The 13,389-nt window shown below is 33.7% G+C and overlaps 3 protein-coding genes across 3 annotated transcripts in view; 2 read left to right on the top strand and 1 right to left on the bottom strand.

The window, feature by feature from the left end:
* The window catches only part of LOC107031314 (E3 ubiquitin-protein ligase HAKAI homolog), a 9,257-nt gene extending 7,413 nt beyond the window's left edge, over positions 1-1,844 (bottom strand). Inside the window, exon 1 of the mRNA XM_015232637.2 lies at positions 1,449-1,844. Within this exon, the coding sequence (XP_015088123.1) occupies positions 1,449-1,688 (240 nt within the window). The 5' untranslated portion in view covers positions 1,689-1,844. The remainder of the gene's footprint in view (positions 1-1,448) is intronic.
* A 2,076-nt stretch (positions 1,845-3,920) lies between these two features.
* LOC107029867 (replication protein A 70 kDa DNA-binding subunit D-like) lies at positions 3,921-7,652 on the top strand. The gene is made up of 12 exons (XM_027919569.1): positions 3,921-4,260; positions 4,347-4,611; positions 4,687-4,771; positions 4,857-4,981; positions 5,067-5,148; positions 5,238-5,355; positions 5,438-5,595; positions 5,730-5,850; positions 5,944-6,718; positions 6,812-6,920; positions 6,994-7,116; positions 7,246-7,652. The coding sequence occupies exons 1-9, from the start codon at positions 4,090-4,092 to the stop codon at positions 6,475-6,477; spliced, it is 1,659 nt and encodes a 552-aa protein (XP_027775370.1). The 5' UTR covers positions 3,921-4,089; the 3' UTR covers positions 6,478-6,718; positions 6,812-6,920; positions 6,994-7,116; positions 7,246-7,652.
* On the top strand, positions 6,899-13,102 carry LOC114073962. Its single transcript, XM_027911731.1, has 8 exons — positions 6,899-6,920; positions 6,994-7,116; positions 7,500-8,393; positions 8,604-9,791; positions 9,875-10,087; positions 10,174-11,623; positions 11,703-12,151; positions 13,035-13,102. The coding sequence occupies exons 1-8, from the start codon at positions 6,899-6,901 to the stop codon at positions 13,100-13,102; spliced, it is 4,407 nt and encodes a 1,468-aa protein (XP_027767532.1).
* Positions 13,103-13,389: the final 287 nt, after the last annotated feature.

Consider the following 13,389-nt stretch of genomic DNA (forward strand, 5'->3'; position numbering starts at 1 on the left):
ACCCCCACCCACCTGATCCAGTAACTAAAAGGTCAGAAGTGTGTTCTAGATCTGTATAGTGAATTTGCAGTGTAGGAATAGGTGTTTGTTTGTTTCCCCTGTCAAATTGCATAGGAAACATCTAGGGACTAGTTGTTTTTCTTTCTTTCGTAAGACTTCTTGAGTTAAGCAGGTTCTTTTGATGACTAACCAAGTGAAGCATTTCACTTTGCTAAGGATCGGTCCTCTCCAAATACTCTTCCATCTGATTATGGTAGCCTCCAACCCCAACTTCTATTCATATCAACTATATCTTAATTTCGTTGAATACATTGATTTTACGGCAGGTCCATGGTCACACATACAACATTCATTTGGAGGTGTTAACAAAGCACTCAATTTTGTTGGATACAGTTTCTCAATTTAGTTGGATACACTGATACAAGTTTTTTAAAAAATCCAAAGCTTCTTGCCTCTATAACAACAAACACTCCTATGCAACACTGATTGCAACTTGGTAGTGTGTATAAGATAGAAGCAGAACACCTAGCAAAGATAATGAAAGGTGACTAACAAACTAGTTTCAACTTTCAAGACATCAAAGTGCTTTCATTCAAGTCAAAAAGATCATTGATGCAACACTGATTGCAATGAAGTGCTTGACTAGAAACAAAAGACAAAAGCTCTTGGACTTCTATGCAAACTTGACATGTGAAAGGGATTTTGATAAAGTTAATTGACCCTATTTGTTGAGGGTGCAAAATACAGTAGGATTTGGCGAAAGATGAGTCATATGGATTAGATTTTGCATCACCACAGTCAAATACTCGGTGATTGTGAACGGTAACATGGGGATTCTTCTCACATCGGGAATTTATGGGATGATTTCTCTTAGAAAATATCACACACAGTTTAGAAGGAGCTAAATGAACTGTTGATTTTGTTACAAATACTGCAGTCCTTCACTTTCTCTAACCACACAGATGATAGTATAAGTTGGGGCAACACAAAAGGGGTTATTCACAGTGAAGACAGGCTACAAATTTTCACTAACTCAGATTGGGAATGTTGAGCAATGGCTTTGGAAGCTCATACAGGATATTTTTATTTTATTTTATTTTATTAAGGTTCTTATGGGATAATTATATAACTACCGCCAAACTCAAATTTTTTTCTTGGGCAGCAATCTATGAAGCCTTCCACAGGATATCGTTAGCCGGAGGAACACTCAGATAGTGAACAGTGTCTAGAGACTAACAAACACCTCTTCCACAGGATATTAGGGCAAAAGTTAACGCTTGAACATTCTATAAACACCAGACATTCACAAATAACAATTAGAAAAAGACAACAGAGACAAAAATCAGATGGTATTAACTACTGATCAAACGTCCATAATTAGAAAATCACAGCTGATACAAAAATTAAGGCAGAAGTTTTAAGAGTCGTAGATACTATTCTACACTAACCAGACGTCCATAAACAGCAATCGGAAAGTCACAGCAGATGCAAAAATGTACTCGTTCAGCAAGCTGTCGCCGGGACCTCCGGCCAACAGTTTTGGGCAGAGATGCAGGATTTACTGTACCAAGGCTCTTGGCTACCGGAAGATCAGCTATGACAAGATGATCAGGACAAGCAACTGTAACAGTTTCAGGAGGCAGCCCGCCACTCTCATTTGCTGGCTTGCTAAGACGGATCTGAAGCATATTTTTCCGATGAACTCTGCTTCTCCACCCTACTTCAGACGGTTCTAGGGTTAAGCGCCCAAAATAATTGAAACAACTGTATTTATATGCATATCATCCATCTATATCTATAAAATATTAATCGATTTTATGTCCTTAAATATTTTATTAATAAAACAAGTTAGAGATACATGTAATCGTAATTCTTATATATACACTACATATAAGTCGTAAGTTAACTGAAATATTTTTTTGGAAATTATCGAAGAAGAGAAGTGTTCGTCCCGTCATTTTTACTTTTACATATAAGTTATGTATTTACTGGAATATCTTTTTGGAGATTATCGAAGAAAAAGGTGTTCGTCATGTTATTCTTATATGTCGAAACACATAGACCTTGATGTTTCACTTTCTTATAAGTTATGTGTTAATGGAAATATTTTTTGGAGATTATCAAAGAAGAGAGGTGTTTGTCTCGTTATTTTTATCATATCATATATTATTATAAGCATGAACCTCTTAACCCCAAAGTTGATTTACCATTTTAACCCTACAATATCATTTATATATTAATTTATTAAATATATTAGTTAAACCTATTAACCCTATATTAGTTAAACCTATTAATATTGATTATTATAAATTTAATTTCCTAACAGCCCTAATTTAATTTTTCAGAAACGGTCATCTGCTCCACTTCTCTTCTGACGGTTATGAAGTTTCATCATCTTCTTCCAAAACCTTTTCATCTACTCTCATCATCTGTATAAATGTCTCAAATCACATGTTATTGTCCATTAAATTGTTTCTCTTTTTTGTGCCTGGATGATATACAGGTAAATATTTTTGGATGAGGAACTTAGCTATTCTTTATCATCAGCTCTGCCTTTTGATATGGAACTTTTTGCCTGCAGGGATTTGTTGACAGAGAAACTACTCTTATTGGAACATTGACAGTCCGTGAATTCCTCTACTACTCAGCATTGTCAGTATACAGGTAAATATTTTTGGTGCTCTGTTTTTGTTGCCTAATAGTTACAGTCAATTTTTGATGTTAATGCTTTGGTTTTGCTCTGTTTTGCTGCTAATTGCAAATATATGTACACCCTTAGCGTGAGGATAATCTGAAGGTAACTTCTGATGAACATGAAGTATCATGTTCTATGTCAAAATAATTGGGCAGTTCTAGCCCTATTCTGGCCACAGTTCCTTTTCGGGAAGAAGCAATTATTTTTTGGGCATTTACACAACTGAATTGGTTAAGAATCTCTTCTCTATTGTAGTATTAGCATTTAATATTGGAGGATGATAGTCCTTACCTTTTCCAGCGTTGATCTATCACATTAAGCTGATGCTCACTTTCTCAACCGTCCAAATCAAATGCAGCACATCAAGATCTAGACTTGTTGTGCCAGAAAGTGCTCTTGCTGAAAGAGAGACTTTCACTCCCTGTATGGAAAAACTACATCCATCCATATTACTAGCAGTGCTCAAGATTGGTGAATCAAGCTTCCAATGATTTAACAAACAAAAGCACAGCTAAACATGGCAGAACTAAGAAGTAGAGAAGACCTCTGGATAACCAGAGTTTTAGGTCCCAATCATAAAGGAGAAACAATAGCAACCAACAATTATGGAATGGGAATCAATAAAGATTGTTGGACATCCATATACAATTTCTTGATTGCTATAGGTATACAAGTTTGTTAAAATAGTTTAGTGATCTATTACTTCAATGCACTGTACTAAGAGCCGTTTGGATTGACATAAAAAAGTAGCTTTTAAGTCGGAAATAATAAGTCAAACTTCAATGACTTTTAAGTCAAAAAATAAAAAGTAGGGGGAGGCTTCTTTGAGTAGAGAAAAATGTACAGCACTACTAAACCGAGTGGAGGAAGTCCTTGCAGTTATTGCTGATGCAGAAGCCTCAAAGGAGGTTGACATTTCATTATGTGAAGCTGTGCTTGGTCTAATCCAAAATTGACAAGTTACAGATGACTTTATTTACCTTTGACAAACAGATTGTCCACCAAGGACTTTTCCATTTTGAATTCTATACGTTTGCAATATTTCCGTTATAGTAACTTGTTACATTTTTATTGATTTACTTCTATTTGAATCTACGTTTATCATCTCTTCATGTTCTAATAATGTTAGCAGGTTTCTTGCTATTGGAAACACAAGAATAGGTATTATTTCTCCACCCTCAAACTTGCTTCAATTAATGTGATATTTATACTATTGTTAGTTGAAGTTGCTCGGTTTAAAATTTTAAAAAGAAAAATAGTTTATGTTTTGTGAATATTACATTCTTGATCATCTTTATTATTAGACCAAAAGAACACTAATTATATAAAAACAAATAGCATTTACGTCACAAATATATATTGTATTAGTACATCCTAGATACTACAACAATACAATGACAAGTCTAGAAGAGCTCGAGAACCAGTGCCTACCAATTAGCAAGTTGAAGAAATATGCAACAGAATGGGTTATTAAAGTCTTAGTCATTCGTCGGAGTTTAACAAAAGAGTATAAAAATACAAATGGTGAAGGTATTCGTTGGCAACTGATATTAGTCGATGAAGAGGTAACTCTATTTTAATATTTTGTTATATACATTATTTAATATGTTAACTTCTTTTGGAATTCTAATAATAATGCTCCTAACCACAGGGTACAAAAATACAAACCACTCTTTTCAACAAAGATGTTCATGCATGGAACAAGTCTTTTCAACTTAATCAAAGTTACTACATTATAAATGGAAAATTAAATCGACCTAAACCAAACTTCTTATCCGTACATAAGGAGCTCGAACTAGCATTTATGAACAACACCGAGGTCGTTGAGGACAAAAGTCATTTTAAGACTGATCAATTTTCAAATGGATTTATTACATTTGATGAAGCTGAAAAAATCACTAATGGAAGTTTGTTTGGTAAATTTCACAAAATGTTTATTGTTTGTTCCATACATTAAGAAAATAGGGTTTTTAACACATTATTTTGTATAGATGTGGTGTGTATTTTACTCACAGTAAAAGCACTAACTGGAGAAGGACGAAGCATTAGACGCGAAGTAATCGTTACAAACGAAAGGTAACATATACTTTTTATGCATCCTACATATAAATATTTCACGTTAATAAACATTTATCATAAAAAAAATTTGTTACTTGTATAGGTATGATCGAAAAGTCATGACTTTATGGGGAGACTTTGCTGAAATCGAAGGTCAAATGTTACAAAGCCTTGAAAGTGAAAAACCAGTTCTTGCCTTTTGTGATGTAAAATCATCAATTTATCAAGGTATACATCTCCACACTTGATATATTTGAGTCAATTTTCAAAGTACATAAAAGTATCACTGAATTAATTACTCCTGTTGAAATAGGGGATTTTGTCCTTTCCACAACTCCTGTTAGTAGTTTGCTTATAAATCCACAATTTGAAAAAGCGAACAATCTCCAAAAATGGTAAGTAATACATGTTTCATCACACTTATTTAGAGGCTACCCACATGCTACATCATTAATATTTTTTATTCATTTCTTAAAAATTTCAGGAATGACAACATGAAGGCAGAAAAGATTGACGTAAGTCTAATGCCAAGCAGACTGATGCAAACTGCCCGTCAAGTGAAAATTAGTAATATTTTAAATGGTTCACTTGCCATTGTGAAGGTACTTTCCTATACAACACTCATCTTTTACTCCAATTATATATTACAAATGTAATTACGTGATTTACTGAATTTACGTATAGGACATGTACTATAAGTTCAATGCTACGGTTACTGACATTGACAGTAACACCGACCCATGGTATCCTGGTTGCAACAAATGCTACAAGCGAGTTACTGTTATAAATAGTGTTGCAACTTGTACCTACTGTAGAGCTGAAGATGTTGATTATGAGGCGAGGTAAACTACACAAACAACCAAGAACAAATATTGCTTACTCCAGATGCATGAAAAAAAATTATTAACTAATGAGCTTACTATGTCGCTATCAAATAATTAGCACCACACTGATTAAAACATCCAATTTAATTTAGATATCGGTTAAAGATTGATGTCACTGCTGAGGATCAATTTCTAAGCATTACAATGTTTGATGCTGCAAAATACTATTTTGGTTGTAACGTAAAAGAGTATGTTCTCTCTACATCTGAAAAGGTAAATCACTTACTCTATGAAATATTGGCCTGTATAAATAACTTTACCCTATTTCAATTGTAAGGCTAATATATACGTTTTCATATTCCACAGAAAGAACAATCACCATACTATCGCAAGATGGTATTGAGTAAAGGGAAAGAATTCAGTATACTTGTTAAGATTGATCGTAAATTCCCAGATGTTGACACAAACATGAATGTGATAGCTATGGAGATACATGAGGTTTCCAAAAAATTACCACCAGATCAAACCAAGGTTAAAATTCCAATTACAAAACAAAGAAGCAAGAGGACGAAGATACTAAGTGATGATGAAAAAATGAAAGGAATAGTTGCAGGCATACCTCATATTGAAAAAGATATTGCAGCAGTTGAAACTGACATTGAAAATCCACACAAAAAAAATACATGCAAGAGGACTAACAACATTAAGCAAGTCATTGCAGATGATAATCCACAGAAATTGAGGATACATGAGGTAGAAAAACATATTGTACTAGATGAAAGTGACGACGAAGCCCCACTAATTCAACTACAAAGAAAAAGGACCAGGAAGGTTAAAGGAAAAAACATCATGCCCTATCCGATGGAAAAGAAGATCAAAGAGGAAAAAAATAATATATAATTGATTTAAAGTTTCCTTATTTTTATCTACCAATGCTTATTATCTCCCTAATATTTAAAAATAACTTACATTTTTTCACCAAGCAACTTCACCTAACATCGCTTTTATTTTTAGCTTACTTTCCTATATCCATGAATTTTGTTAACTGTTTCACTAAACATTCAATGTATGCAATTTATTACTTCAAAACAGATCAACAACAATCTTCTGCTGCAATGTATATCCTCATACATAAAAAAAGGTTTGCATACATCCTACCTTATAATAGATGTTTTTTCCTATATATGTCAAATATGTGACTACAATTGCCATTAATGATTTTGTTATGTTTTAGATCAATGCTAAATTACATATACTAAATAGGAAGAGATAAGAGAAGTGTCACACCAACAATCCAAATTTTATCACCATCAAATCAACAATGACACACAACCAACATCAAGGTAAATCTAATATGTTAAGTACTTATCACAATTCAAAATTAAATTTAACCCTTCTATTCACTTCACTTCACAGGTGATACAACTATAACCACTCCTTTCATGCCAAATCAAGCAGGTGATAAAGGAAAAAACATTCCTTCTACCAGTAAAACTCATCAGCATGACAACAATATAAAAAAAAGTTCAACCAACACAGGTAAGAACTTACATAATCATGTAAAATCCAACATACATGAGTACTTAGTACAATGCAAACATATTCTCATACACATACAAAAATATTACATCATTTGTGTAAATGTACCAAAAAATGTTCCCTTTATAGAGAAAAGTCAATTGCAAAGCGCATTGCAAAGAGTGGATAAGTATATATTAACAACCCAAACAATATCACATGTCGAAGATGAACATCCACGTTTGAAAAAGCAGCGTAAAATCAATTGGCTATTTAGAGCATTATCTCAAGAGTCTGAAGTTAGAGGTACATCGGAAAACCCTATTCATATCTTACATAACTTGAACGTTCAATAATATCAAATTACATTTCTAACATATCTCTAAAAATATTTCTATATATAGGAATTGTTGCTTATAACTTATCTTTATCATATCTGCACGTGCTGAAAGCCGTCCCAGAATGTATTTATTGTGCTGCAAAAAGATTGGAACATGAACCTCCAGCATTCTGTTGTGCAAGCGGATATATCAAATTGGCAAACACTGAAGCACCAACAGAACTATATGAAATGTTTGTGGCATCTACTCCAGACGCGGTAGAGTTTCGCAAAAATATTCGTGCATATAATAGTATCTTTGCTTTTACATCTTTTGGTGTTAACCTGGATAAGGAACTAGCATCTGCAAAAAAAGGAGTATACACATTCAGGGCACAAGGTCAAATTTATCATGATCTACCATCGTTGCTACCACGTGATAACAATCCATGTTACTTCCAACTATACTTCTTTGATACAGACAACGAATTGACGAACAGGCTATCGAAGGTGAATGAAGGAATTCTTTCAGACCATATTGCAACAAAAATCAAACAGGTAATGGAGAGTAACCCATATGCACAAATATTTTGCCAATTAAAAAACCAAACAAGTTTCCACAATTTACAACTTCGTATTGCTGCAAATGCCTCTTTGGATCAACGAGTGTACAACAGACCCTCGGTAAGTCAAGTAGCAGCAATTTGGATCGATGGAAACAATCCAAATATACCTTTTGATCGAGAAATAATTGTTCATGAGCACTCAGGGTACAAACATAGAGTAAAACACTATTTTGGTTGTTATGACCCTCTTCAATATCCTTTGTTATTCCCAAGAGGTGAAGGTGGATGGCATCAAGGAATAAGAAAACAGAGCAAAAGACTGCCTCACAGAAGAAGTGCTCACTCACCACCTATACTCAATGATATTCCAACATTCATATCAGCTGATGCAATATTAGCCAACGAGGATCAAGGTAAAATATATTACATTACGGCCTCTTATAGCAAAAATATAGTCATGTTCTTCACAAGTTAGCAATTGATAAAAAACACATATACTATATAAAAGAATACTACCAAAGGCGTACAAAATACAATTATAAGAAAATACATTTTTCTACTATACCAATATGATAACCAACATAAAATAAAAATAGTGTTAATATGATTCCTTTCACTTGTAGAAGTCCGCCGTGAGACAAAGGGAAATGTTTCTTGCAGAGAGTACTATTGTTATAAGCTACAACTACGAGAAACAGAGAGGTCAGTATTACTACTATGTGGAAGATTACTACAACAATTTGTGGTTGACATGTACATAAAATTGGAAACCACAAGGCTAGAATATTTCAGAAAGGAACAATCAAATTTTAGAAGAGAGGTTTATCAAGGTATTGTTGATAGTGTCAGCTCGGGAGAATGCAGGGGAGACAGAATTGGGCAAAGAATACTACTTCCATCATCTTTTATTGGGGGGCCACGAGATATGAAAAAACGCTATATGGATGCAATGGCTTTGGTACAGCATTTTGGTAGACCAGATCTGTTTATAACAATGACGTGCAATCCTGACTGGATTGAAATCCAACAAGAATTGCGCCCCGGACAAACTCCTCAAGATAGACCTGACTTGGTAACAAGAGTATTCAGAGCTAAGTTGCAGGATCTAAAAGAACAAATTTTCAAGAAAGAAATATTTGGAATTGTTGTTGCTCATGTATTCGTGGTAGAATTTCAAAAACGAGGACTACCACACATACACCTACTTCTCATATTAAAAGAAGGACACAAGATCAAATCAGGAGATCAGTACGATAGGTTTATCTCAGCAGAGATTCCAGATAAATATGAGTATCCTATATTGCATAAATTAGTGCTCAAACATATGATGCATGGTCCATGTGGAAACAAACGTCCAACAAACACATGCATGCAAAATGGACAGTGTAAATATCATTATCCAAGGCCATACAACAACAAATCAATCCAAGCAAAGGATGGATATCCAATTTATAAAAGAAGAATGGATGGAAGAATAGAGATTGTTCGTGGAATGCATATGACAAATCAATGGGTAGTACCTTATAGCCCTTATCTGCTTACAAGATACAATTGTCACATTAATGTTGAGGTTTGCTCAGGAGTCAAAGCAATAAAGTATCTATACAAGTATATATATAAAGGACATGATCGGTGTGCAGTTTATGTTCAGTCTGATGATGGTGAAAATGTTATTGACGAAATACAAACATTTCAAGATGCGCGATGGGTCTCACCGCCTGAAGCACTATGGAGAATATATGAATTCAACTTGACTGAAATGCAACCTGCAGTCATCAACCTTCAACTACATTTGCCAGAAAAACATTCAGGTACACATATTAATGCATTATAATACACATTTACTTAAAAAAATAATTAAATTATCAAATACTAACTCAAAACAAAATCACAGTGTTTTACTGGAAAAATCAAAATTTAAAAAATCTCATCGCCTGGGATGGTGTCAAGCAAACAATGTTGACCGAATATTTCAGAATGTGCTCAATTGACTCTGAAGCAAAAACATATCTTTATAGAGAATTTCCAAAGTATTATGTTTGGAATTCAAAGGTAAAGACTTGGACAAAAAGGAAAACAAGATCTGTAATTGGTCGCATTGCAATCGGTAAGCTGAATGTAGTAAGCTATAAAATCATACACATTCATAATTTTTAAACTTACTAATTAGTACATATTGATTATATTGCACAGCTAATCCTCGAGAAGGGGAAAGATATTATGAGCGGTTGTTACTAAACCATGTAAGGGGACCATTGTCATTCAACGACCTACTCACGGTCAATGGCAAGCAATGTCAAACCTTCAAAGAAGCAGCCAAAGAAAGAGGGTTACTTGAGTCTGACAACAGTATATCAGAATGTATGAGAGAGGCTGTTGTTTTCAAAATGCCATTCGCTCTTAGAAGTTTGTTTGCTACAATTTTGGTTCATTGTAACCCAACGGATATTAGAAAACTCTGGGATACTTATTATGAGGATATGTCAGAGGACTTCAGCAGGCTATATGGCAACTCACACAATACTATACTACAGTCTACTCTGAATAGTATTAATAATTGCTTGCAGAGTATGGGCAAAAGCATAGACATATATGACATTCCTCAACTAGATCACAATTTCCTCGAAGTTGGTTCATCAGAATGTAGAGAAATAAATGAAGAAATGTCCGTGCAAATACCACCAGAAGATATTGATGCACAGTCACAATTAAATCCAGAACAACATCATGCTTTTACAAAAATAATGCAAACAATCAATGCTGGAACAACTGCAATATTCTTTGTGGATGGACCCGGGGGAACTGGAAAAACATACCTATATCGTGCATTACTTGCTAATGTTAGATCAAGAGGTATGATAGGTTTGGCAACAGCAACCAGTGGTGTAGCTGCTTCAATCTTACCAGGAGGACGTACAGCACACTCAAGGTTTGAGATCCCTCTTCAAACAAGTGAATCAACTATGACAAACATGTCAAAGCAAAGTGGTGTTGCCAAATTGATTAGAAAAGCAAAAGTGATTATATGGGATGAAGCACCAATGGCCAAACGACAAACAATAGAAACAGTCGATAGGAGCTTCAGAGACATAATGGACATCGATAAACCATTCGGCGGAAAAGTCATGGTTTTTGGAGGAGATTTTCGGCAGGTGTTACCAGTAGTTCCAAAATCAACTCGAGCAGAAATTGTAAATGCAAGCTTGGTCAAATCATATCTCTGGCCTTTGATGGAGAAGATTCAATTTACTAGAAATATGAGAGCAAGAACAGATCCAACATTTAGTGAGTTCTTACTTCGAGTGGGTAACGGTGATGAACCAACAATAAGAGAAAATTTAATCCTCCTCCCAGAACAATTAACAATCAAACATTCCAAGGATGAAATTCCAGAAGAATCCATAATAAAAGAGATATTTCAAAACCTGCAAGAAAATGCTGCAACAACAAAATATGTCACTGAAAGAGCTATTTTAGCAAGCAGAAATGACCATGTGGATAAAATTAACAACAAGTTAATATCTCAATTCCCAGGTGAAAGCAAGATATTCAATAGCTTTGACTCAGCAGAAGATGACACCAACAACTATTACCAAGAAGAATATCTAAATACTTTAACACCAAATGGTCTCCCACCACATAGGTATTGAACATAATACATTACAACTTACAAGAGGCGGAAAAAAAAAGGGATAGATTTTCACATATGTTATTTAATGCAGGTTAGAATTGAAGGAAAATGCACCTATCATGTTGCTAAGGAATTTGGACCCTTCAAGTGGCTTATGCAACGGCACACGAATGATATGTCGAGGTTTCTCTCAAAATGTCCTGCATGCAGAAATATCAAGTGGTCATTCTGCAACAAAACATGTGTTTCTTCCAAGAATACAACTATCACCACCAGAAAATGAAGGATATCCATTTAAATTCATTCGAAAGCAATTCCCCATACGCCTTTGTTTTGCAATGACTATAAATAAAGCTCAAGGTCAAACAATTCACAATGTTGGTTTGTATTTGCCCCAACATGTTTTCTCACATGGTCAATTGTACGTGGCGCTATCAAGAGGGATATCTATGTCCACAACAAAAGTACTTGTCCTAACAGAGCAACCCAAATGTCAAAAAGGAACGTACACAAAGAACATCGTCTATAAGGAAGTTTTAGGTACGATAATCTCATATACATATATGGTCATTCTAACACATATAATTAAATATTTACATATACTATGTACTAACAACATTACATTGCTTCAAATCACAGGTTTAGAAGACACAAGTAAACCTATACAAGCATAATGGATTCTTCAACACCCACACTCTACAATGCGTTAGGGTCATTTTCAAAATATTCCTTTCATTACTATTATCAGCTTTATTAACATTATATTCTATTATAATGTTTAAATATTAGTATTATTAACAAATAACCGTACTTTCGTACTTCTGTTTAAACACTTCTTATTAACTGCATGTTATTGTTACTGATTATTATTAAATGCATCAAATCTTTTTCAATATACAACAACACTAATACCTCATGTAATCATCAAAAGAATAATAAACACAATGTACGCTTCTACTACATCAATAACAATTCACCCAATCATTAAAACACAGATTTACAAGAAAAAAATTCACATAGAATGATATTACTTACCATAGCTCACACGTGCAACGCACGTGTCCCTGACTAGTATTATTACAAGTGGAAGTACTAAAGTGTAAAGTTGAATTACTTTTTTGCCCCTACACTAATTAAAATGTTATAAAATATTTATATTAATTAATAATTATTAACTACTAATCCAACACAAAAGTTAATCATTCATTAGTTATGAGTTACACCTCCTCCAATGTGACTTTTAAGTATTTTCAGTTTTCTAAGCATCAATATATTTGCAATTTTCTAAGCATCAAGATCTTTTTCAATTTTCTAGATTTATATTTAATTAAATTAAATGGTACAATAGATGCATCGAATCTCATTATATCAACTCCAACACCTGCATCTTGATAAACCTTTGAGACCTTCTCATTATTGTCAGAGGGCAATGCTTCTGATGATTTAGACATTTTATGCAGTCACTCTACCCTAACTGAAATTCCGGAATGATTCAAAGAAGCTGAATAGTCAGAAACGAAATTTAGGAATATGAATAGTTAACTTCATTAGTCTATATATATATATATAAATAGTGTAAATCTATTGTCATTTCTATACTTTTATCCTCTCTACATAGTTTTTGATATTTCTTGTATTTGTTTTTCTTTAATATATATCTTATTCTTGATTTGTTTTTGCTAATTATTAATTCTTATTTATTTTTCTTCTATTTCAGTTTTTTATCTTACAATTTAGAATTCTTCACTTCTCATTCACATCATCAGGTAAGTAATAGA

The sequence above is a fragment of the Solanum pennellii genome, chromosome 9, assembly GCF_001406875.1.
Source record: "Solanum pennellii chromosome 9, SPENNV200".
Taxonomy (NCBI): domain Eukaryota; kingdom Viridiplantae; phylum Streptophyta; class Magnoliopsida; order Solanales; family Solanaceae; genus Solanum; species Solanum pennellii.